The following is a 26,602-nucleotide window of genomic DNA, read 5'->3' as shown; positions in this document are numbered from 1 at the left end:
TTTGTTTTTTTTTTTTTTTTCTCCCCCCACAAACAAACAAATTGTGATGCGGCGTCTTCTTGATTTCCTTTTGCATTTGTAGCGCTTCGGTGTAAACATGATCAAGAATGCGCACGACCGAAGCTGACAGGAACACAGCACAAAAGACTCAAAACGTCGACACGGATAAACCACTGATTTGAAAAAGAACAAGAACTAAGTAGCTGATACGTCTGAACTCCCCCTGAAAAGCAACACTTTGGAATCCACATTTTCTGTGCAAATGTCGACAAAATTATTATCCGGATGTCAGTGATAACAATAATAAAATCAAACAGATTCGCAGTCGACCCGGAAAATATCATGGTTCTTGTTTGTGTCCCCACTTTTATTGCCGATTTTTCCGGGCACTTGTCTTTTATGGATTTTACAGTATACAGACTGGTCAGAATTCGGAGTTGTGCACCTTTAGTGTAGTACCGCGTTGTGCAACAACATCCTGGGCAGCGTTGAGGTAGACTGGAAATAATACAGCGCAATTAAGAACCAAGAAGAAGAGGCAGAGAACATCCCTAACTGAGAGAATAATGCTCGTGCACGTGACGTCACCATTTTCACGGCGCCATATTGGCGGTCAAAAAGAACTACTCGACAGTGAACCGGAGCAGAATAGTCACAATGCCCGAGACTTGTTGTGCTGTTGGTTGTCAAAACAAACGACGGAGTCGTCTCCAACGTGCACGGAAGCGTGTTGCGGCCACACGTTAAACACTCCCCAACAAACTTTTTTTTTTTTTTCAAATATGTATTGTTCTCAAATGAGTCCAATGCATATTTAAAAAAAAAGAAACTAAAAACCTAAAACCTCGGTCACACAGATGTTTACGTAGGTTAACGCGTGGCCGCACCACGCTTCCGTGTACGGGCGGTGAAGCCTATCCCAGTGGTTTATTTTCTTGTTTTAAATATGCAATGGACTCATTTGAGAACAATGCATATTTAAAAAAAAAAAAAAGTCTGTCACGGAGACGTTTACCGAAATTCAACGAGGAGTCGACTCGCTGTCTTTTTTTTCTTCCAATCATAGTTAATGAATGCTAGTTTGTGTAAAACCAGGGGTCATTTATTTAAATATTGGTATTTGTATTGAAAAAAATCTGGGTGGCTCGATCACCACGTGGGATTTATTCTTGATTGAGAACAGATCCAGCAACCAAGTATCTGTATGCGTCCAGACTTTTCTACAATTTCAAACCCTTCCATGTAAATCTCGACGACTTCCTCACTAGATCCATGTATAAATCCAGTTGTCCAAGACAAGCGGAAGCAGATTAATATTCCAATTTCTTATCAGCGAAAACATCAATTTTGGCATTAAATATGGGTCCTCTATGCCAAGTGTCTCTCATTTTTCCACGTACCTTTGTTTATTATCACTTTCTAAATGATTAACGGTATCGGACATAAATCTGGGCGTTCGTGCTATAAGACGTATTTCCGCGTCGTCCCCAACCGACTTAGCATTGAAGAATGGTTTGTTTGACCAGCACTTCCAGCCAGTGAGGTGATTTGATGACGTAGGTGCACGACCTCTATATATGCATGCGAGTATAGCTGTATACTTTGTTTGCTGCTGCCCCATTTGTGTTCAGGACACGCTTGCTCGAGATTTGTTAGATAATTACCACAACGTCGACGCTAATTTCCGTTAGCCTGTCTGTGGTAGTTGTCATTGTATGCTAGCAGACTTTTCAAAAATCTTTAATTTAATTTCAACTTTAATTCCTGCTAACAGACAACAAGAGTACTTTGTTGTTGTGCATTTGACGAGGTGCTCAGCGAAACAAAATCTTCTTTGAATACGGGATTATTCGGTATAAAAAAAATGCATCATAATTACTAACTGAGTCATTCGTGCTCAATATTGCCCCCCCCCAAAATGGTGCCCACTTGTACGTAGTAAAAGCTTCAACGTTTATCCACTTGTGTGAAACTTTTGACCAGAGGTATGTGCTTCCCTGCTACACATATTTTACCGATGTTGACAACAAACATGCAGTTTAATGGGAAAATGTTATCGCGTTGAACTGCTGAATTTATAATATCATGCTTACATAGTTTTTATCAAAAGGGAAAAAACATTTTTACGGCACTTCAGCTCAAGTTATATAGCAGGAGAATAACATGCTTCTAGTTTGATTTTTTTTTTCATAATTGAAGGGGAAAAAATTGATTAAAATAACGAATAAGTTTTTTTTGGGGGGGGGATTTTATTTTAAGGACATAAAGTGAAGCCATACAAGCAACATTTACGCATTTTTGTTAACATTTCAGAAGAGGAAGAGAAAAAAACGCTCCTTCTATTATCGGCAAACAGACATCCGCAGAGGGCACGTTTACAATAGCAAAAGCTGCATCGGCTTCTAATTAATTATTGCTCATGATGCCAATTAAACACCAATCAGACGCTTATCTGGCGGAGGCCTATTAAAAAGCAGCTGTCATCACAGACAAACATTCTATTACGAGTAAAAACACGTACTCACTCGGGATTAACATGCCTGACGCTTGTTAGCAGACTTCCATTTAGACGAGACAAAAATACACAGAGAGGGGAACAAAAAAAAAAAAAAAAAAAAAAAAAAAAAAAGCACTTTGAAAAGAATTAAATCCGAAACGGGAAAAGTTTTACGGTTTATTCTGGGTTGAGAGCGACAAAGTTAGGTCCTGGCGTTGTCCGTGTCAGGCATCATTGTTAATAAAGTCATTGTTCAACATTTCCCCTCCCTGCCACTCCTCTTCCTCTGGCCAGGACCGGACCATCCAAACACCAGGGAAAGGAGGGGACGAAGGGGCAGGATCCTAAAAATAACCTTCCAGGAGGGAAATGCTCCCGACATGTGAGCATCAGTGGGGAATTCAGCAGTTCAGATTGCTGGGATTTTGATTCATTTATTTATTGGGGGGTGGGGTTGAAGTAGTGATGTGTTGGACGATTGGCGCATTTTGGAAAGTTGAATGCAGCCAGATTGTCCCCCACATGGTTTTCCAATACGGCCCAAAGCAAAAATTCATTCCGAAGTTTTAACCATGAGTTAATGTTCTGGTCCAATGTGACCTGTTTTGACATTTAACAGCAATAAAATAAATTTAAAAAAAAAGTTAAATGTCGTTCTTTCACCTTGAAATTTGATCGCATACTACATCCATCCATCCCGCCATTTTCTTAGCCGCTTATCCTCACAAGGGTCACGGTGGAGTGCTGGAGCCTATCCCAGCTCTCAAGGGGCAGGAGGCGGGGTACACCCTGAACTGGTCACCAGCCAATCGCAGGGCACATCGAGACAAACAGCCGCACTCACAATCACACCTAGGGGCAATTTACAGTGTACAATTGATGTTGCATGTTTTTGGGATGTGGGAGGAAACCGGAGTGCTCGGAGAAATCCCACGCAGGGACGGGGGAGAACATGCAAACTCCACAAAGGCGGGTCCCGGATCGAACGCGGTACCTCAGAAATGTGAGGCCAACGCATTCCAGCTGAACCACCGTTCCGTCATGACATACTACAGGGACCCAAAATTCAAATACTTTGCGTCTTTTTTAACGCCGCAACAATGAGGCACTCCAAAGCGGCCACATTAGTGCGAAGTCCCAGTACACAAGTTATGATTATTATTATTAATACATTGCACCCTTTTATCCACGTGAAATTGAAATGGTGGAAAACAGTTCAACGCTACAGTTTATCGCTATAAGCGAGTACTACGTAGTTGTCAGTCAGCAATTACCTTCAAACACATGACGGCATTTAGAAACAAATATCTGAATTCACTTTTCAGGGTCTTTACAAATATTCTTTTGTAAAGGTGCGACAAAATCGGACGCCGGAGCCGATGATGGGATGGCGTTCAGGGAGCTCGAAACAGTCCCGAGAAATTTGTTCACACTAATTTGCATCGGATCCCGCAGAAACATGAAATTGTTGGTCTTTGAAGCGTCCCGGGGGGAATCTGTTGTCACAATCTCTGCGTTTTTCCCCTTCTAAAAGTTTTGCTCATCTCAGATTCTGTGAAAACTTTGTGAGTGGGGTGGGGGGGGGGGAATTGCGTGGCCACATCCACGAGCACATCAGAGCGCGGTTCTACTGTCTTGGATCGCTCAAATACAAATAGAGCGAACAAGATAATGAACAAGATTACCGTTGAAAAAGCGGCACTTAGGCAAAATGAAAAGGTCTCCAAATGGACCAAAGATTGAACGTGTAGCGTCCTCGCCGTGCGCTCACGCAGTCTGCGCAAGTATTCATGATCGGCACTCAGTCCGAGGTATACCATTAGCGCTAATGGCCTTCCCTTTCACCGCGGAGGTGTTTGCGTGCGGGCTTTCGAATGTGAATAAACGCTTAAAAGCGGGCGAAACCGGATCTCGGCGGATCGCTACATTAATTCCCGAAGAACACTTTCAGAATCAACTTTTTCCACAGTTTGCCGAGAGGAGCTTCACTTCTACGAGTCTTGCAGTACTCCCTTACGTTTGAAATGAGATATTTGTACTTTCATTCATTTTCTTCGCCGCTTATCCTCACGGTTGGTTCCCAGCCAATCGCAGGGCACATAGAGACAAACAGCTGCACTCACAATCACACCCAGGGGCAATTTAGAGGGTCCAATTAATATGCTCAATATGGCAGGGAGAAGAATTTCATTTTTTAAATTTTCAATTTTTTTTGTTAGACCATGTTATGTTGACGAACAATTTTTTTTTTCAGATCCTCAGTAGTGTAAGAGCACCAACGCCATAAATCAACAAATCTGACCGACATGGACAGTTACCCAAAGGGATGCGCTCACTTTTGTTGCTAGTGGTTTAGCCATTAATGATAATTGATCATTGAAGTATTTTGAGGGGAGAAGATGTATTCTTATATATGTAAGACAGTTAATTACGTACATAGCAAGGATTATCTGTATTTTGATTGACATTACTGATGATAGAAGAAATGATTTTCAAATAAATACAAATCAACCATTGAAAAATTGAGGATTACAGACTGCCCGGCAAGTTTGTTTTCTAAAAAAACTGGCAAGTTCTTCCTCAAAACTCAACTTCGGCCTTCGCGGACCGCGCGGGTAAGGCGCATCCACACCAGGATTGATCGGAATTCGTCACGAGAACTTGCCGTCCGACGAAAAGCAAAGAAGAAGAACAAATAAAAAAAAAAAAAAAACAACCTCTCTCTTTCTGCTTTCTGTATCTCTGTGTGGATTGGTTACACAAGACTGCATTTCCTTTTCCTGATCCTGGCGGGCGTCAGAAGAGGAAGAATCCAACAATACTCCCAACGGATGGGCCTTTCAGTGTGTGTGCGTGTGTTTACACGCCCGTGTGTGTTCCAGCCAGGCGGCTAGTCGCTTACAAGAGGACGTGCGTGCAGCGTTTACCCCCACAAACTCCGCATGGCTGCTTACTTGGGTGCTCTGGGGTGTGTTCCAGTTTACTGTTGTGTAAACGTACAAGTATTTTGTGGATGTGTGTGTGGGCGGACTAATCTGAAGGCAGCCTCAGAGGCTTTGGGGTTCGGTATTTCCGACTGGGCCGAACAGGATGCGACCTTCCCTCTTCAAATTCGACCTCACCCTCCGTACGGAGCTTCATGACACACGGGAAGGAAAAGTGCGACATGGCGGAAGCGTCGCGACAGAAGTGCTCTCAATTAGTGAACGTGAGTAAGACAGACATTTATGAGGATCGCAGGTTTCAGCTAACTTTCCTTGACGGTTTACCACCCGATTGCGGGGCAATGCAGTACAAGTACACATTAAAAACACGTACGTTCACATTTATGGACAATTTTGAGTCTTCAATGCTGTTTTCGCAAAACCGCTAACCACTCAATTACCTTGCTCTCCCCGCCAGTTCCCCCCCCCCCCCCCCGTCTTGTTAATACAGTTTAGTATGTTAATAATCTTGATTTGTGAAGTCTCTGGATGCAAGAAAAATGTTCCAAAGTAGCAATCAAGTCAACGCAACAGGCCTGCATTTCCACTTCCTTATATACTCCAAATGGTTATGCATCCATCCATCCACTTATCCTCACGAGGGTCAGGGGAGAGCTGGAGCCTATCTCAGCTGTCAACAGGCAGGAGGCGGGATACACCCTGAACTGGTCGCCAGCCAATCGCAGGGCACATGGAGAATAGACAATGTCCGCACTCACAATCACACCTACGGGCAATTTAGAGTGTCCAATTAATGTTGCATGTTTTTTTGGAATGTGGGAGGAAACCGGAGTGCAGGGGAAAAACCACGCAGGGATGGGGAGAACATGCGCGTCCGGGATTGAACCCGGGACCTCAGCACTGTGAGGACAACAATTTCCAGCTGATCCACCGTGCCGCCAAATGGTTATCTTTTTTTTTTAGTAATTTGAAGTTTTATAATACAGCAATGAATTTCTTTTTCACACTTGTATGAAAGTTAGCAATGTTAAAATTTAGCGTTTGGCCTTAATGACTGATGATCGAATGGATTTCTATTTGCCAGAATGTGACCAATGTCATGGAACACACGCTTAGTCCTCTAAGAACCGACAATATTTATTTTAAATTCAATCTTTCAATGGATTCCAAAATTCTTTCTGAATACATTTGTATGTTTACAATTGAAATCTGTGATAAAAAAAGGCGAAAAATGTTTGGTCAAGATCAGAGGCCAGAATGACTCATGACGCTCCCCATAGCCAAAAATGTTCATAGAACGCATAAAATGATAAGAACGTTAAAAACTGGTCAGACATGTAAGACTCTCCACTTCCTTTTAAATTCATACATCATATTTCTGTTCTATAATACAGCAGTAACATTTTTCTTCATGCATATAAGACAAAGAATATTAAAATGTACATTAAAAAAAACCCCGCTCATTGTTGTTGTTTGTGAATGTTTTATGATGGCCACAGTTTCTCCAATTTCCCAAAAGAAAATTTGCATGAAAGTTAAAACATGTTAAAGCGGTGGTCTCAAACTGGCGGCCCGTGTGCCATTTGCGGCCCCCCAACGTGATATTTTGTGGCCCTCAGTTTACTACGAAAGTTAAATGATAGTGTGGCCTTGAAGTTTTATATGAATAGCACTTTTACAGTGTTGTGTGCCAATCACGGTTGGGTTGTGGCTCTTGGGGGCGTGACGGCGACCCGTCTTGATGCAAGCAGAGAAACCTTTTTCAGTGTGTGAAAGTTAAATTGCCGTTGCCATGGAAAATGTCACGAGTAGTTTAGCGCACTACTTGTTTACACCAGCTTCTTTGCTTATCTTTTGTGCTAAAAAACATAATTAAAAAGATGATTTTTTTTTTTTTTTTTTTAGCATTTCTCATTCAAATTGTGTGCATGTGCACCGAGGATGAATGAAGAATAGAGTGTGCCCACAGCGGCCCCCTGAGGTGCATCGAGTTTGAAGCCATTGTGTTAAAGGTTCATCACCATGGAAACCAAACCTGTAGTTTGTTTTTTTTGTGTTCTGGTATGACAGACATCCACCTTAATTTTTGTGTTCATCATACAATTTTTTTTGTTTTTAATTGTATGTTAAAGAAAAAGCAATAAATCGGGGGAAATGTGTTTACTAAAGATCACCCCCGCATCTGAAGCCAAAAAACTCACAAGGCCATCCGTGCGCCAAGAACCAAATAACAAAGTGTCCTTGTTGACGACACTATAAATAAAAAGGATTTGTCCAGGAGCTGGATGGAAACCCGGGGAACTTGCCAGGAACCCGCGGAACCTCTGGTAGCGCGTTAGAAGGAGGCTATTACGGGATCTTCAGCCCTATTAGTGTTTGGAAATTCCACCCCGACCCTAAAAAAGCCCAGTGAGTCAGGACAGGTCCCCACACCAAAGCCATTTGCGCATTCGGCGGTGGTGTGACGGGCTGGGGTGGGGGGGTCCGCTGTGGTGCCAACCTCACTAAATATAGTCACACAAACATTTGTGTTTGAGTGATGACCGCTGTTGAGTACAATGGCGCACGAAACCAGGATGTGTGAAGGCCCATTAAGAAAAAAAAAAAAAAAAAAAAGACAGCATCGATGGTTGTTTGACACACACACAATGGCCCGAGATGAGAAAAATCAATGTGGACACCAATTATGAGCCTTTTATCTGTGGTCCAATTGCACACTCCTGAGTAGTGGACTAGTAACAATTGAGTGTGAAAGACATATTTAAAAAAAAAAGCAAAAAAAAAAAAGTCTTTCAAGTATTCTGAGGCACTTGATCCATTATACTGACAGCCCTTTGTGGTAAGTAATTGTTACTTTGTGAAGCAAAATTAAAAAAAAAAAAAAAAAAAAAATAGAAGATATTCAAACCTTCACCAAAGAGCATTTGCCTGAAAAGCAAAAGTCTGATTCGTGTTGAAAAACCTTTGCCACCCCCCCGATTCTTTTGGGTCCCGGGCGATCCCGTGAAGTGAGCGTAAAGGAGGAAGTCTCAGCCCAGAACACTGTGATCTGCACAACCAAAGCGGAGGAACCGTCCTGTCGGGAAATGCCTCAGCGGTTAATCGTCGCCTTTCTGAGAAGGCCGCAAGCAATTGTTGGTCATTGTCTTTCCTGTTCATCCGCCGGAGAATACAACTCGCAAAAAGGTGTGACGTTTCTCGGCATCCTCGTAAATATTCTGAGTAGAGTTTTTAAGCGATGGTAGTTGTGAAATTTAAACTTTGAAATTATATCTATTAGTTATAATACAATAATACAACAAGATGCAAGTCAATAAATGAATCTACAGTCTGATTCACTGTGATTTCGAAGATTCCAACTGATGATGGGAAAAATGTGACAACATATCAAACATTTAATACATTTTTAAAAAATTCTAATTGTTGAAAAATTGCAGTTTGTGATTGAATTTTTTTGCTGCTAGGTGGTAATTAAAATTACAGTTTGGCACCGAACCAAAACAAATAATTTTAATGCAATCAATGTCATATGTGCATGTACTGCAAACTTGGACATTGACATGACAAAAAATTAATTAGTTGAATTAATTAATTTACTTACTTTACTTTTACTTACTTTAATTAAAAAAAAAAAGAATTTGTTGAGGTTACAGTTAGTTTTAAGTCCTTTACGTTTTTAACCATGATCAGGGACTTAATAACCAGCCCTCGAATCTTACACATCATTGTCTTCAGAATGCTAGCCAAGTAGACGCTAGCCAAGTAGACGGCAGCCTACTTTGGACAGGAAGAGCTTCGGCTTAAACCTTTAAATTTCTCTCAGATAAACTTTAAAGAGGCCCAAAAACGTTGTTGAAACGCAGGTAAAAGATTTTTCCATGTGTGAAAACTGTACGAATGTTTGAAATTGTATGAGCAATGAACCTTTGCTTTTAAGCTAAGCTAAACCAAGTTAGCGAGCTAACGTTTTGGCTAGCACTGGTATGTTTGTACCAACATTCAAACATGAAATTTAAAAAAAACCAAAACTTGTAGGTTCAACTTTCAGGAATTATTATTAGCGTGTAGTTGACAAGAACTAGTTCAGGGTGGACCCCGCTTCCTTCACCAAAAGTCAACTGAGATGAGCGCCAGGTTCACGCGACCCCAATAAGGACAAGCGGAAGAGGAAAAGTAAACAGTGGACACTTTCTTCCCCAAGTCGTCCAAAACTCCAGTTGAATGCCAGACCTTCAATTAGTCTGGCAGCGTCCGATGTCTGTGGCCCTTTCCTCTCCTGAGGCCTGTAAATGTTTGGAAGAGGAGAACAATGACTGATATCAGGGGAACAAGACGAAAAAAAAAAAAATTGGGGCTGCGTCATTACTGGCCATTCATAATCCACTTTTGTGTTAATAGGGAGCCATATTTAATCGGCAAATGTTTAATTGACTCTTTTTTTGTACTCGCTCTAAATCCCCCAGCAGTGTTCTTTTGGCAGCTTGAGGGACTTAATGAGAGCTCGGGTGATGATGGAGCTGTTGGCCGTCTGCCCGGGACTTCTCCTTTTAGTAGATTCTGCGCACTTTGAGGGAAAATTTCCAGATAGACTGTCCATCCTGGCATCGCTGCTTCACTCGCGATCGATGTTCACGTCACTCCGCTCGTCTCTTTGGGCTGGAAATTGCGCTTTTGGATTGATCATTCACGGAGGAGGGGGTTCCAGTGTGGCTACCGCGCGACACTTGCTGTACTTTGGAGCGTGGAACTCACTCACTGAGCAAGCTAAAACGGGTTTGAATGCATCTGCCGACCCTCTTTGAAGCGCCGCGATGTAACGTGAGCGACGAGAAGACGAATTGCTTTAAAAAGTACTGGAGAGTCATTAACTGGGAGACCGAATCCCTCTGACGGTCGCATTAATGGCGGACTCTATGATGGCTCTTGTACGCTGCGAACTGATTGATGCACTCCGCGCACATCATGATCACCATAAAAAAGGTTGGAGTTTGGATGTTCTCCCCGTACCTGGGTTTTCTCCGGGTGGGCACTCCGGTTTTCTCCCACATCCCAAAACCATGCGACATTAATTGGACACACTAAATTGCCCCTCGGTGTGATTGTAAGTGCGGCTGTTTGTCTCAAGGTGGCCTGCGATTGGCTGGCAACCAGTTCACGGGTGTCAAGCCCTCCTGGGATAGGCTCCAGCCTCGTGAGGATAAGCAGCTAAAACAGATTCACAGATATCCGAATTACGTTACAGACTAGTTGATTGAAAACTCCAACTACTCAAAACATAATTATGTCTCGTGTGAAAGATGTAATTGATATACATGCAACGATGACTCCGAATGCAAATTAGCATTGGCCATTTTTCTAGGTTACCTTATTCTGATTGGGGTTGATTTGTGCGTCCTAGCATAGCAGTCCTCAACCTTTATTTGCATCCGCTTTCATGTAAAATAATATTTTTATCAAGGGCCAGCAGTGAAACAATTTATTAAAGCTACAACTCACTATTATTATCCTATTATAATGCAGTTGCTGTTTTGTATTTATTAGCAGCCCTGCGAGCGGGGCCAACCTTGGGGTCAGCGTTCGACATTCGTGCTTTGACTTCCATCTGGAAAAAATGAATGAATGTACAGTAGTTGACTTCCATTTGTAAAGGGCTCGCTGGCCTTGACGGAATCCGAAAGACCCGCCGCCTCGGATTAGGACCGCGCGGGCTGGGCGAGGGCTTTCCGGCGAAAAGGTTAGGCCATCTTTTGTTATTGAAAATCATTAGTCGGAAAAGATCATGACATTAAAGGTATGATCTGGGCGGCTTTGAGGGAGCGATGGCTGCGGCAAAGGTGGACGGATGAAAGGATGATCATGCAGGTCACATGACTTTGTTGCAGAATCCATAATATTCCACGTTGGAAGGCCTTGAAAAGGAAAATTGCTTCACATTTAGATGAAAACTATTAAAGATCTGAGAATACAAAAGAATAATCGTTTCTGAAACTACAGTAAATACTGCTTCCAAATACCATCTTTTCTTAAACATTGGCCGTCCATTTTGACAAAAGATACTGCATTCATAAAGTAAACGCCTACCTCAAATATATGACTCCATTTTTTCCCCCCCATAAGATGAAAACGTAGCAACTGGAATTATCTCGTGCAGAACATGCAATCTTAAGTAATGGGACTCGGTTCCACACCTTTGCCTCATACAAAAGGCTTATATGAGGTTATAATGAACATACTGTAATACATATGTTATATATCATGTGTTACGTACATATACACTTTTTCAACACTACGCTAGTAATAGTACAAGGTCATCATATACTACTACTACTACTAGTATCGTCTCACTGGTAATACACAAATACAAAATGAGTTACAGTAGGACCAATCCTACAAAAACAAAATTCACTAGGCCACGCCCCTTAAAGGCACACATACAACACTACAGCTGTTGTCGAGACTTGGCATGTCCCCATATGCAGTAAATATACTTTCTAAACCCAGTTTATTTCTTTACATCCTTGTTTATTGTCTTCTCGTGCAGTAAAGTGCTATTTGACATGATTAAAAATGTAACCCTTTTTATTTTTTAAAGGGGCTTGAACAGATTAATGGCGTTTCAATTCTCGATTTAGGGGTAAATTAAGTGAAGCGTTTAGTCACGGAACGAATTAGACTTGTAAGTCAGGATACCACCGCATTCTAAAACTGTGTACCAATTAAAGCCTCACCCTCCACATTTGCAGTTGAGGAAATAAACACTTCCAGCCACTATTTGTGCAAATATGATAAGTGTTATTGGCAGCAGCGACCGCGTAATAGCATCTATCTGTTCCTTACAGAGAAACCAGGCCAACGTGCTACAGGCCCAATTAGACATACTGTATGTATTTAGGCTAATGCTACGCTAGCAGACAGAGTGTGGAACCAAATGATTAGAGTACGTGTGTGTGGGTGTGTGTGTGTGTGTGCGCGTGGTCTTGTGGGTCCAAATAAAAAAAACATCCGCCTTCACAAAGGCTGGAAGTGGGTCACCGAATGTTACTCTGCTGGTGATGCTGCTGTTGGTGGTACTGGTCCTACAAATTTTTCGACACGGTACAAAAACTGTACAGTATTTTACATTCCATTATAGGTCAACTGATTTTATTTGGGAGATTCAGTTTACTTTGCGTTACGTGGAGGGAGCCGTTTTCTACTGTATGAGAGATTTCGTTGTTTTAAAAGTTTCCTAAAGCCTATTTTGACAAAGGCGAAGAGAATACATAGTTTAAAAATGTAGTGTGTAATGTCTCTCTCTCTCTCTCTCTCTCTCTCTCCTCTCTCTCTCTCTCTCTCTCTCTCTCTCTCTCTCTCTCGCTCTCTCTCTCTCTCTCTCCTCTCTCTCTCTCTCTCTCTCTCTCTCTCTCTCTCTCTCTCTCTCTCTCTCTCTCTCTCTCTCTCTCTCTCTCTCTCTCTCGCGCTCTCTTCCTAGACCTAACTGTGCCTGTTTGATTCTGATACGGCACCTGGTGGCAGGAAACTGCCGCTGCGGGGTGACGACAGGCATCTGCGTGTGTGTTATTTATTTATCATTGTGGGAATGGTTAGAGGCTACAGATACAATCTGTCAAGGAGAGAAGGTGGATATGCTCATATAAGTCGAGAGGACGCGCGACAACTCTTAGGGACACATAAATTAGTCTCTGGTGAGAGGAACATTACCCCCACTCTCCAAAAAAACAAAACAAAAACATCGTTATCTGAGTGAAAGTAAATGAAACTCTAGGCTTCATCCATCCCGCTGTTGTTTTGTTTCCCGACACCTGCAATTTCAAACCCCCCCGTCCACCCCCCTACTCTCTTGTTATTGAAACAGGTCCCCTTGAATTGAGCGTGGCGGGAAGAACTGGGGCAAAGGAAAGCAACCCGCCGCCATTGTTCACCCGTCGAAATGCAGGTTCGCCGGTTTCCCTTTAAATCCAGAGACAATAGGACGATCGTTAAACGGGCCCTGACCGGTCCTCTCTGGGGCAGCTTTTGGGAGAACGCTAATGGACGGAGGACAGCTGCACGCTGACAGAAAATCGAAAGCATCAGCAGCAGAAGAATATGACGAAAGTCAGTTTGGATCAGCAAATAGGATCTAATGTAATCGCAAGATTTTTTATTTTTTTTTGTATGTTTACATCTTGAACCCGTATTGGAAGTCAACGTTTTTTGACTCTGTTATGAAAAGATTGCTTAACGTCTCGCTTGCTAGCTACTTGTTAAATTGGACTTGTGAACGTTTGCTGAATCCACCTCCAAATATGACTATACAAATACGGAATTGAACTGATCCTGGGACAAAACAAGGGTTGCCTTTCCAAATTGAAGTGTCAGGCCTTTTTTTTTTTTTTTTGGTCTCCTATTCAGATGTTAGATCGAGAAGAATGGAGAATCTGCTTCCTTTCTTAAGCCAGAAGAGTTTTACACCCGACAGTTTTCTGTGATTTCTTAATATTTTAGTTAAAGTTTGTTGTGGATGAGAGTCGATCAGTCAAACAGAACAGAGTTTCTAGAGAGAACTAAATCATTCCATATCTACAACAAAGAAACATTAAATATAGATGTTGTATGAGACTGTTGCGCTACACCCTGTGAAGGAAGAACAGTACAAAATGGGACAGGACAAGGACAGGAGGAGAAGCATGCAAGACAAGGATCGTGAACCTGGCAATACAACTGAAATGCCACACCCCTCTACCACTGCCCCACACGCCCCGTCAAACTCTGACCCCCAACCCAGGAGAACGGAAACTCCCCCTCACAAATGGGGAGTCCCGGCCAAGCCTGGGTCCCCCACTTTGAGATCTTTGATTGATATTACACGACCTCAAATCAAACTTAAAGCTTCTAACTTATAACGTTGGCTTGTTTGCAGTGCACGGTTCTACATGCAATGCGTTGCCAGTGAGGACCGTGGTTTGGATTAATCAGAACAAGTGAAGTCAAGGAGCCACTTGTGACTCTGGGAGGAATCTGAATGTATTTTGATGACAAGACAAAAAAATCCCCACCAACATTCCTCAGTTTTACTACCATTACCACGAGCAGGCCGCTGACCTACTGCCGTTTCTTATCGCGGATCTTATCTGGACCACTGCCTTATCTCGCCCGTCACAGCTCCTAAGCTCCATCTCAGACTACACCTACTCTCCCAAATTCGTCTTCATCTCCTACCTTAAGACCATTCTCACTTTTATCACTTCTTCTCTGCTTCTTCTATAGCGCAACCCTCTTACACCTCACAATCCTCCTCCGCGGGCGCCGAGGAGGATTCCGGCAAATAGCTCTGGAGTGGGGATAAGCCGGTCAGATGGAAATGTAGCGAAAACACCTGACGTGAGGTGAGAAGGGCAGCGAAAGCTTGGCCACCCGGAGATAGAGGCGTCTTCTTTTGTAGGCTGAGAAGGAGAAGTCACTTGAGCTGACAAGTATTGCAAAACTGGAGAAACATTACCAGGAGGCACTGGTGCAGACAGAATGCACTGCACATGATCATGGAAATAAAAAAATAAAATAAAACAGAGGACATCTTCATTTATAGCACGGGAGTCACGGAATTAGAGAACATTTTGGCATGCGCTTTGGATCGCCGCGATAAATCATGTTTGGATTGCTTCGGTCAATCAAGTTGAATTCAATCAAAGTTTTGATTATTGTGTTATTTGTTTACTTAGGTGTTCTGCCTAAATGGGCTTCTGATTAAATCAAAAAAGACAAACAGGAAGAGAATGAGGTTTGGGAACACCAGGGAGCATTTCTGAAAATAAATAAATAAATAAATAATGTTTGTCCAAACATTTAGAATAGACGGGTGAAAAATCAGTTGAGTGAGGTTCCCCAATTAGTTTGCTGCATAAATGGGCTGCTGATGAAATCAACGCAGAAAATTAAACAGGAAGGGGAAAAAAAATTAGGCACAGAACCGAGATACACAGACAAAAAAAAGGTTGCACAAAATTTGTTACCTGTTGTAAAGTCGTCTGAGTAAGTTTACCCACTCTGCTGAAGAAATTTGCAAAAGGTACGCCCATAAAAGATGGAATTAATTCAGGCCCGACTAATTTGTGGCCACCATGGAAGTCATCATACAAAGTAAACAGGAAGAAACATTCAAATTGTACGTCTGACGGTCAGTTTATGAATACATATATTCCGTGGGAAAGTCCAAACAAAAAAAAAAGACAAAACAAAACCCGTGATGGATTCCAAATCTCTCTCAGTCAGCCTCGCTCGCAAGTGGCTCTGCTCCACCAAATTAGGTACAAAAATGCAAATGATTCCTGCCTCTTGCGCTCTAAAGGAGCCATTTTAGCACAAATGTCCATGTTGGTGTGTTTCCAATAGGGGGAGAAAAATAATGGATTGATTTATAACTGTGAGGGAGGTGCTGTCAAAGCAGCACAACTCTAATTTAGTCAGACACGCAGAACTCCCGCGGCTTATTTTGACATCGGCAGATTCACACCAAGTCTTGCGAGGCCTGGAATAAGAGTAAACAATTACTTTACCCAGTGAGACGGAGGTTTAAACTTTATTATTCTTTTTCGTCCAGCCATGGGAGTAGAACAGACTGCTGTGCTACCGTAGAACTAAATTTAATTAAAACATCTTTAAACGTTCAACCCTCTGGAACAATGAAAAGAGGCTTTGTGTTGTGAAAGATGTGACAACAGTAACACAACACGCTCCAAAACTGTGGAAACCAGTTAAAAAAAAAAAAAAAAAAAAAAAAAAAAATATATATATATATATATATATATATATATATATATATAGCCAAAAATAGATAGGTGGTTGAAGAATATGGAAGGGTTATGACAATTGAGATGATGAACACTGGAAAAAATGCTGAGATGGACATTTTGATGTTGGAATGGTTTGAATTGGTTGAGAACTGTGGAAGGATTGGGTAAAATAAATTGCAAAATGCATGCATTAATTTGTGAATTTTTCAAGAAGTGGGGACCTTTTTTTGAGTGTGAAAAACCGTTCCGTCTAACTGAGCTGATTAGTTTAAAGAACTGCTGAAAAAACTGGAAATCGGCCATTTCTGTACACGACAATTGATTTATACTGTAATTACTGGTCATCGTTATCATATGTAATACCTGCAAATTATCTAATACCGCTGCATCAAAACATTTTGCGCTTACAAAAATGACGAGGCAAAGTAAGGAGAAAAAAGAAGAATCCCGCCGTTTCCAACAATCAACAAAGTGAAAACAAAACCCTCCGCACGTCTCCAAATCTGATCCACGGCCAGTGGCCGACCTCCAAACACAAACACCACAAGATTTATTTTTCGCCCCCCCCCCCCGCGCCTCCACCACCCGCTGCACGTCGCGTCCTACCCGCAGGAAAAAGTCTCTGTTTCATCAGTGGAGTAGCGCAATTTAACTTTTTATATACAAACAGGCTTTCCTTGAGCAAAATCAGGTATCCGTTTTCTAGACTGCTTGTGTTGGTTAACGTCACCGCGGGATTCGGAGGCTCTCCGAGGAGCAATGCACCCTGGATTGGTCAGCAGTTCATCGTTGATTGGAGGTCGATTTGGAATTGTCCACTTAACAACTATGAGGAAATCTGCTCAGTGAACAACGACATTGTTAATAGTTTGAGAGAATACGAGAGCAAATAGTAACAGTAGTCACTCAATATAAAGATATGGCAAACAGAAATATGTGGTTCAAAACCTGCAATGTCTCTGAAATATGGCAGTTCGTACCCTTGAGAAACGCATCAAGAACTGAAACCCTCAACTCACAATCGTAACTCTAATCTACATTTCAACCCAACACTAATCCAAAAACCGAGGCATAATTTAGTGTAGGATACTAAACCATAATCCTCAACCTAATTTTAGCTCAAACCAGGACCTAACGTAAAGACTGAACCATCATGCTAGTCCATAATACTCTAAATCTAACCTTCAACTGTAATTCTATATCTAATGCTAACCATAATCTAACCCTAACTCAAAGAATGAACCGTCAACATCACAATCACAGTATAATCCTAAATTTTACCAAACGACTGTCTGGTATGAGAGCCGTAAATATGATAATGAGAAAACTAAACTGTCAAAATACTGTACATCAGAGGATGAGGAATGATGAAAGTGCTAATGAGGACGGACGCACCCTTTTAGCGGCAGACAGAAAACCGCTTAGAATAACAAGCTGCGAGCTGTCCTACGGGAAATCCATTTGTCAAAACCATCAATGTAATTGTGTGGTCTCACTGATGATGCTTCCATGACTCATTCTCTGAAAGTGTCCAAAGTCGATTTCCGAGGGCAAAAGAAAACTGCAAATTGAAGGCCTCCCTTGTGCTTGGCAAACGACAAAAGACGCCAACGGGAGTAATCGTTAATTAAATTTGCCCTGACGGTGAGCAGAGCATCTGGGCGGGACGGAATTTTTTTTTTTTTTTTTTCAACAAAACTGTTTTAAAATCTACCAACTTGGAAGACACAATCGTCAAGAACAAGAAGTGCTGAACCCGGTTTGCTCCATTTCATGCTCGTTTTCCTCCCGCCGTCCACCTTCCCATAATCCCAACGCTATCCAAACCTGACTCTCGATCTATCCCAAAGACCTCATCCGCATTGAATTAAATCCTAACCCAAAGACCACACCATAGTCCTGACCCTAATCCAAATCACCTCGACCTTGTTGTCTGAAAACCTACCCGGTCACTAATTCTAATTACCCGACCCTCCCCTAACTGTACTCTAACCCTACGACCCACCCTGTCCTTCCCAAACCCCTACCAGTAACACTCGCCCAAACAGAATCTTAGTCCTCTTTCCTCAGCCTAAACCTTAACCCTACCTGCAAACACCTAACGCTCCTTAATCTTATCTAAACCCTAAATCCTAAATCCAAACACACAATCCACTAACCCAGACAATCCACTTAAACTGACATATTCACCAGTCCGTGTTTATCCATAAAATACTCATTGGTAAGATCACAACGAACACCACTCGCCGTTTCCAGCTGTCTAATTAACTGTTTCATTCCCAAAGTCCGTTCTTCTTCTGGCCAATCTTCTTTTGAGTTTTCTGCCCCAAAACAGTCGTCAAGAACAAAAAGCGCTGAACCCGGTTTGCTCCATTTCACGCTCGTTTCCCTCCCGCCGTCCTCCCTGGTCAAAGGTCACATTATCCACCGGCACATGACGCGATACCCCTTGAAAATTACACAACACTTGTTTAGCATGCAAGGAAGTCAAGGACCGTGGATTCACTCCTCGGGAAGGAAATTTCAGGTGAATTTTTTTTTTTTTTTTTTTTTTTAAAACCCAGACACATCCGCAGGAACGATTCTCAAATCTTGGGGGAAAAGTTGAGTAATGAAATCTTTCAGTGAGTTCTTCCGTTCACCATTGAGGCAAGTAACTGCAAATGGAAAACGCGTTAACTGCAAATTGAATGTCGCCTAACAGGTGTCCAGTGTGAGGGAGGAGCAGGTTGTCTTCCTCTTGGGGGGTGGGGAGGTTAAGGGGGTTGGGAGGTAATGTAAATTTACACACTGGAAAAGCATCTTTCTTTGTCATTTGATATCACCTAAATGTCATTTATGTATTATGTGTATGCTGCAAAACAATATGAACAATTCTTGAGGTTACGCAGAGGTTAGTCTGTCTTTGTGCACTGCGCTTCCATCCCGACGTGACAGATGCTCAGACTGCTGGCTCCTTTTTTTGTTCTCTCTATCGCTCTCTCTCTCTCCTTTCGTCCAAAAAAAAAAAATAAATCCCTGCTGGGCTCACACGCACACAAACGCTCACAATTGCAAGCATGCACACACTCAATGTGAACGAAAACAAGCCTATAAAACGATATCAGATCATTAGCGAGCACACAATCACAAACGCTTGACCCCGGGTTGACATCTTATCTCACTCTTATTAAGGCTGTCACTATATTAGCGACGGTTTTCACGCCGAGGAGAGAGCAAATTAGTCAGGAAAGAACATGTGCCTGTATTGTGAATACTCCTGATTTCATTATCTTTTATCGAGGGATGAATAAAATTAAACGTGTCTTGAGAAAAACAGGATTCTACAGCAGGGATCCAGATTTAACTCATTAGTTTGCCCGAAGTTAACTGGGATAGACTCTGGCAGTCCTGCACCCTTGTGAAAATAAGTGGCTAGCTAAATGGATGGATGATAAATGTAGCCAGGATGAAACCAGGAACCTTCCCATAATCCTAACGCTATCCAAACCTGACTCTAAATCTAACCCAAAGACCTCATCCGCATTGAATTCAACCCTAACCCCAACACTACACCATAGTCCTAACCCTAATCCGAATCACCTCGACCTTGTTGTCTGAAAACCTACCCGGTCACTAATCCTAATTACCCGACCCAGCCGTAACTGTACTCTAACCCTAGAACCGGCCCTGTCCTTGCCAAACTCCCAACAGCAACACAAGCCTTATCTTAGTCCTTTATCCTCAACATACCAAACACCTAACCTTCCTTAATCTTACCCAAACCCTAAATCCACTAACCCAGATAATCCACTTAAACTGACATATTCACCGGTCCGTGTTTATCCATAATATACTCATTGGAAAGATCATAACATGTCATGCTCCTGGCTTCCAGCCAATTGGTCAGCACGCACCTGCACCTTGTCCCGGCTGATGACTCTCAGTATGTATAGGACCCGAGGGACGACTAGTCCTCCGCCAGATCGCTGCCCTTGATGCCTCGTTCCTGCACTCCTGTTTGCCTGACTTCTGCTCTCCGTGTACTGACCCAAGCCTGTCCCTTGACTACCCTCGTAAGCCTGCCGTTACTATTACCTCTGCTTGTTTGGACTGTCTGCCTGATCCCTGACCTTGGACCGAATAAAGGTGACCTCTGTACTGCCTGCTTGTCTCTGGAGTCGCGCATTTAGGTCTTCCCTCGAGCCCCGTTCGTGACATAACCGAACACCACTTGCCGTTCCAGCTATCTTATTGACTGTTCCATTCCCAAAGTTCGCTCTACTTCTGGTCAATCTTCTTTTGAGTTCCTTGCCCCAAACAACCATCATTCTATGAGGACTGTTGAAAAGTTGCCGAGGGATACTGCATTTAACGGTTGGTTGTCGGTGTTTGTATCTTTTATTTTTGATTTATTTTAGTCTGCTGTTTGTTGTCAAATCGGAATTGCAAATGAGAATCAGTTCCCAACTTCCTAAACTAGAGAAATAAAGATGAAATAAATCAACAAAAAAACCTAGTCCCCTTCACCTCTATCCCAAACCCAACTGTACCTTAACCCCATACTCCACTCGAGCCTGTTAACGGTAACATCTAACGACAAATCCAAAGTAACCGACTGCCAATCCTCACCTTAAACATCATCATAACCCTCACTTTAAACCGATTTAAATGGGCCTCAAATACTGAAAAACAAAACTAAGGATTTTTTTTTTTCTGTGAAGGCAAATCACTCAAACATTCCCCATTTTAAACGTTGGATTCCAGGAACTTGAAACCTGAATCCTGTACATTTCGATTCCATATGGAAATTTCCTTATTTCACAGCAGCCTGGGATCATTTTGCCATTTCACATCTGGAAATATATATATTTTTGAAAACGTGAACAATAAAAGAAGAGCAGGAACCTGCATGCTATCCCTTGAGCCTGTAACGGAGAGGGCAAACCTACAAGTGAGAAAGCAAAGCGGTGAGAAAAAGAAGAAAAACGGATCACATCCAAAGAAAGATCAGAGGGGAGGCGAAAGAGGAAGTCATGTGACGGCAGTGCTTCGAACGGAATCCAGGCGGCCGTGACGGCAGCTCCTGATCGTATTGAAAACAAAAAGGAACCAGGGAATTGGTCTTATTCTCTCTATGTTCCAGGTTAAAAACCTCAGTTTCTGCTGGAGGCTCGACAAATCTCCGGTAGAACTCAAAAGAAGACGTCGCATTGATTCCCCCGAGTACCTTTGGCCGAGAGCTCCCGTATCGCCGCTACGTTGCCAAATGGCCTCATTTTTTTTAAGAACGTGAAAAGCCTTGCGTGACCGTAGGGCGAGTCATTCCACAGACAGGAAACTCAGCAAAAAATATGCCGTTTATTAAACGGAATGACAATGATTGACCAAGTCCGTTCAATTATGTTGTCCAATTTGGAATTCAGAGCAGCAGAACTAGGCGCTAGGAGGTCTACATCGCAGTTTTTAGGTTTGGTCTTTAAATGTAGTTTTAGGTGGCATTTGCATGTTCTCTCTGTATTTGTTAGGGTAATACTAAGACAGAAAATGACAAGAATGGCTGCTTGGTTGGCACCGTACGTAATATTCATCATTTGGATTGTTTAATAGTTATTGCTTAGTGGTCTTCTTCCATACAAATATTGAAGAATTCTAACTTGAATTATGAGTTAGCACGTTAGCGTTAGACTAATTCTGCCCTGAATCAAAGACCCACTGTGCAAAAACCATTTCTTTAGCCCAGTGAAGTGAGCAACTCTAATATTCCTAATCACAAATGAGTTAGTTAACAAGTTTTCCGCTCACGGTGCCTTTAGCAGAACTCCTCCGAACACAAGCGGGAAATGTTTGAATACCCCGCAGAGGAACATTTAAAAGCTGAACTATCGGACTCCCGCACTCGCTATCCCAAAGAGAGTCGCACTTGCCGTAGGTTAAGGTTAATTCCGGACACTCAAAGCTGTCCGCATCGAAAAGGAAAGGGGCTGAAATCCGACGTTGCCACTGCACCACTTCACGAGACACGGTGGGCTTACAAAACTTGATTGAACTGGTCCAGTCATGTTCCGAGAACCCCCTTTAAAACTTGAAAGAAACGTGACAGCCGTGCTTGTAACGTGGCAACTTCAGTGGCTCAGTCTGACATATTCGCAATCGATTTAGATTCTTCTTCGTCGTCTGAGCTTCTGGAAAGCGTTACAGTGTCTCATTGGCCGATGGGTGGAGTGGAGGCGTGAGAAGAGACGTTTACAGAATGCGACTCGAGAAAGACTTTTGTTTAGAGCAGCGCCGCAGACCTTATTTGGGCCTGTGAGTTATGGAAGCGTAAATATTGAGATGCGGGGATGACGGAGAAAAGGCGACGGGACGCGGCGAGTTGAGCGCAGATGACCGATAAATCCGTTTTTGCAAGCCAAGAACACTAATGAGGTCTTGGTTAAATATTCTTAATCTGTCAAGATCATTTTAAGTTTCTGTGACAAAATAAAGCAAATCCAGTTTATTGATTTTATATGTACATATCAATATCACCAGCAATATATAGTGGCAATTAGTTAATATTGTGAAATGGAATGCTCCATCGCCAGTCTCGGGAACTTCACTTTCCAACAGTATAATATGCAATAGCTACAGCAAAATGAATCCTTTTTGGTAAAAAAAATTATTGATTCCAAGCTAAACTATGGCTGACAAATACGAGCATTAATTGCAGAGGTATTAAAGGTCAAGTGTTATGCCTATAAACATTTCAAAATAGATATTGGAATGAAAAATACATATAACATTATTCACTTCAAAATCCACGCGAAAAAATAAATGTGAGCGGAGAGTGCGTCATCCGTGCGCAAAGTTGCGGAAATCTCATTCGACATCCAAGTGGTAGCCATATTACCTGCAACGTCACACCGGGACATTATGGGACACGGAAGCGCTTTTTAAAGAAGAGAACATCTCACAATCGAGTGAAGTGACCGGGGGAATATTACCCTATCGTTTTCAGCCATATTTAGATGATATGCAGATCACTTCTACCTGACAACACACAGTATGTATGAGCCAGCCTGGCCGAAGCCGGGCTTGGCACCGACGAGTACACCAACACATTTAGCACCCTTGACTTATGTACACGGATCATTTGTTACATTCTGATAGGATTACGCCCCCCCCCAAACTATTTTTTTTTTTTTAGTAGCTGTATACACACCTACCTGTCATTTGGAACCCACGAAACTCTCGTCCTTTGCACCCGTGCAATCCAATTTTCACGACGAACCGGGTCTTTTTGAAAAGTATGAAGAATGAATCCCTCCTCTCGAGTGTTTGGACCATATCTAGCCATACAATGAGGCGGCATTGTGGCTAACACGAAGGAACCGTTAGCTACTTTCCAGCACTTAAAGCGAGTAGAAACATACGAGATCGCCTGAGTGGGCGTCTGCTACTAACATCACTTCCTGCTTCTTCTCGAAAGCGGGCGTGACAAAAAGTCATATATGTCAAAATCATATGGTGTGGTGAAAAAACGGATGGGTCCATTCCAGCTGCCTTTTTTCCCCCCATTCATAACATACTAAAAATCATACATTTCATGACAATGGCACTTTAAGAAGCTAATGTGAATGTCACTTTATTCGGCTGAAATGTTTCTAAAAAGGCAATTGTATTTCAACAGTTCCAAAAGCGCTACAAACTATCTGAAGGATCTAAATTTTTGGGTCTGCTGCCCGCACAATTTAGAGAAACAAAACAGCTCCGTTAGGTCCATAATCACTTATTAAGCGTACATATATTCATAAATCTTGCCAGAGGCGCAACGCTTGATGAGTCTCAACAGCTCAACAACAACTCCGAAACAGCTATTGGACTTCTACATGAGCTCCACTTTGTTCCTTTACACGAGTCGCGCAAGTTTGTTCTTTCTTTTGATGACGCGATGGTTGTGAAGCGCGGGATTACGCAACGCTTCTCGGCCAATCGGCCGGCGCGACCGCTTTGACTTCACGTGCTGGCTTCCCAAAACACGCACTTAACACAGCTGGATCTAGTGTCAACTTTCTCAGGCAACAAGACGACACACGCAGCTGTGAGCGGGGAAAACGTCAAGTTGATGCATGGGCCTGGATTGTCCAAACATGAAGCTGATTTTTTTTTTTTTTTACCTAATTGGGATACTTAATGCACAATTTGGACCCCCCTCACATTCCAGCGTCATATTTACACCCGAGACCCTCACGTGACTTGAGCAAAAGAGAGGGCTAGGAATGGGAGGGGTGGGGGCGGGTTCATGTTGATGGTTAACATCCAGCCTGATTATGTTGTTACCACGAACACATTTAGGAAAAAAAAAAGACATAAAAACAAACCAACACCTTCACAGACATGTTCATGGTTTCGTTTTTATCGCACGCGATTCAAACACTGATTAATGCACGTCAGCGTCAGGATGCGACCTGCGGCTTCAAATCAGTCTTGAAACGGCCAATCAGTCTTCGCCCGTGACTCTTTTGGGGGTCTTTAGACGGGATGCTGAGCCACACAATGCCGTTTGCTAGAATTATGTTTTTTTTTTTCTGGGAGGGGGGTGGGGTGGGGTGGGGGTCAACGACATGACTGCATGCAAACTAGAAAACTGCAACTCTCTCCCTTACTTTTTTTTTCTTTAAGTTTCTCTTCCAACTGCAATTTCGCATGTCATTAACACTTCATTAAAAACAAAAAAAAACTTAAATGAAACTTTAGCTACTGAGTTTTTACAACAGACCAATAGAAGTGCACACATTTGTATTTCAGAAGAAGGTTAAAAACTAAGCCGAAATTGAACTACAGCTCGAGAACAGCATAAAGTGTAATATCGGAGTAATAACATGTTATAGGCAAACATACTGTAGAGATTCTTATGCGGTATATTTTGTAAATTTCACAAAGCTTCACAAATTCTTTGGGGGGATTTTTGACGAACAGCATGTCACAGAAATGGTAAACTACAAAATGACGTCAATGTTTTTTTTTTTTTTTACATTTCGTCAACAAATACATACAGGGAGTCCTCGGTCTACGACTGAGATCCGTTCCTACAGTGCCGACTTAACTCGAATTTCGACTTAAATCGGATTCCACCATTAAACCCAGAATTGACATCAAAATATTTTGTATAAAAAAACCAAATGCATTGAAATAAATGAGATGACGTACTTAGCATGACTGCTGAGAGGTGGATGGAGAAGAAGAAGGGGAGGCTGTGGTTAGCTACGGCGAAGGAACCTGGTCCTTAATCCGGTCTATCTCGACCAGTATCAAAGAACCTTGCTTTGTGATCATTACATCTGACATAGGAACGGAACCCTTCACATGCGCGAAAATAAACGCTTTGTCTTTAATAATTGTCACCACGGTCGACCGACTGAAGCCTTGGTGGTGTCGCTGTCTCTCCTTCCTCCAATCTTTTTATGAGCTTGAGCTTCGTTTCCATGGTAATGGATTTTTGTTTGGCTGCAGAAGGATTGCTAAAGGACACAGCTTTCTTCTTTCGAGCGATAATGTCGAAAAAGGAGGGCGAAAAATGCAAAATATACTCCCGGTGCACAAACACGGACAAGCATTAGCCAGACAAAATGGCGGACGGGAGACGGGCGTTGTTAAGTTGAAATGTCTTAGGTCGAGACCGTCTTAACCCGAGGACTCCCTGTAGTTTGTAATTTTGATTTCATTGACATTAACCTGAATTTAACTTGTATTTGAGTGGCTGGCTGAAAGCCAACATCAACAACACCAAACATCTTAATAAACGACATGAATAAACTTGTTTTTGCAACATTTAGTATCGCTAAAGTGAATGCTATGTTTGAGTTTGGTGGGCCTGGTTAATTGATTGATTGATCCGGAGCGCACTGCTGATTCGCTCAAATCCGCAAAATGAAACTATAAATGAAAATACATAAAAAACTAAGATTACAGAATGAGTCCAATCAAGTGTGATGATGCAAATGGCTGTTGAGAAAATGTATACATGTGAAAATGTCACATAATTAGCATTTAAATAATTGAAAATGATGACAATATGTGGATTTGGAATTTTTAGAATATTTACAAAAAGGTGCTGTTTTCATGGGATTTTTAGGATTTTAAGAAACTTGTAAACACAGTTTCCACATTTTTAATTTCAGGGATGATATAATGGACCAACCACTTTTTTTTTTTTTTTTTCCTTTCTTTTTTTTAAATGATCTTTTGCGCGCAGTGGTGCTCCTTTGCATGCCGGACAGTGACGGTTCCCATCTCGACTCACCCCACAGCCGCCTCTCCCTCACGCTCCTCCAGAAGACATCCCAAGCCTTGTTGCCGGAAAGTTTTGCGTGCTCGCTGAGGGATCTCCGCAGCGGCATTTTCACCGCCATACTAAATGAATTCAA

At 42.3% G+C, this 26,602-nt stretch overlaps 1 protein-coding gene across 3 annotated transcripts in view; it reads right to left on the bottom strand.

Moving 5' to 3' along the window:
* The window catches only part of si:dkeyp-23e4.3 (rho GTPase-activating protein 7), a 45,172-nt gene extending 18,570 nt beyond the window's left edge, over positions 1 to 26,602 (bottom strand). For 2 of the 3 annotated variants that reach the window (XM_061803199.1, XM_061803198.1), the window contains exon 1: positions 26,479 to 26,602. In XM_061803199.1, the coding sequence (XP_061659183.1) occupies positions 26,479 to 26,587 (109 nt within the window). In that variant the 5' untranslated portion in view covers positions 26,588 to 26,602. Of the gene's footprint in view, positions 1 to 2,525; positions 2,779 to 26,478 lie in introns of those variants that run through there. The other variant, XM_061803202.1, reaches the window with a different exon arrangement.

This window comes from Syngnathoides biaculeatus, chromosome 18 (assembly GCF_019802595.1).
Source record: "Syngnathoides biaculeatus isolate LvHL_M chromosome 18, ASM1980259v1, whole genome shotgun sequence".
Classification (NCBI taxonomy): domain Eukaryota; kingdom Metazoa; phylum Chordata; class Actinopteri; order Syngnathiformes; family Syngnathidae; genus Syngnathoides; species Syngnathoides biaculeatus.
Note: the sequence above shows the minus strand (reverse complement) of the source record. Positions and strands in the feature narration are given on the sequence as shown.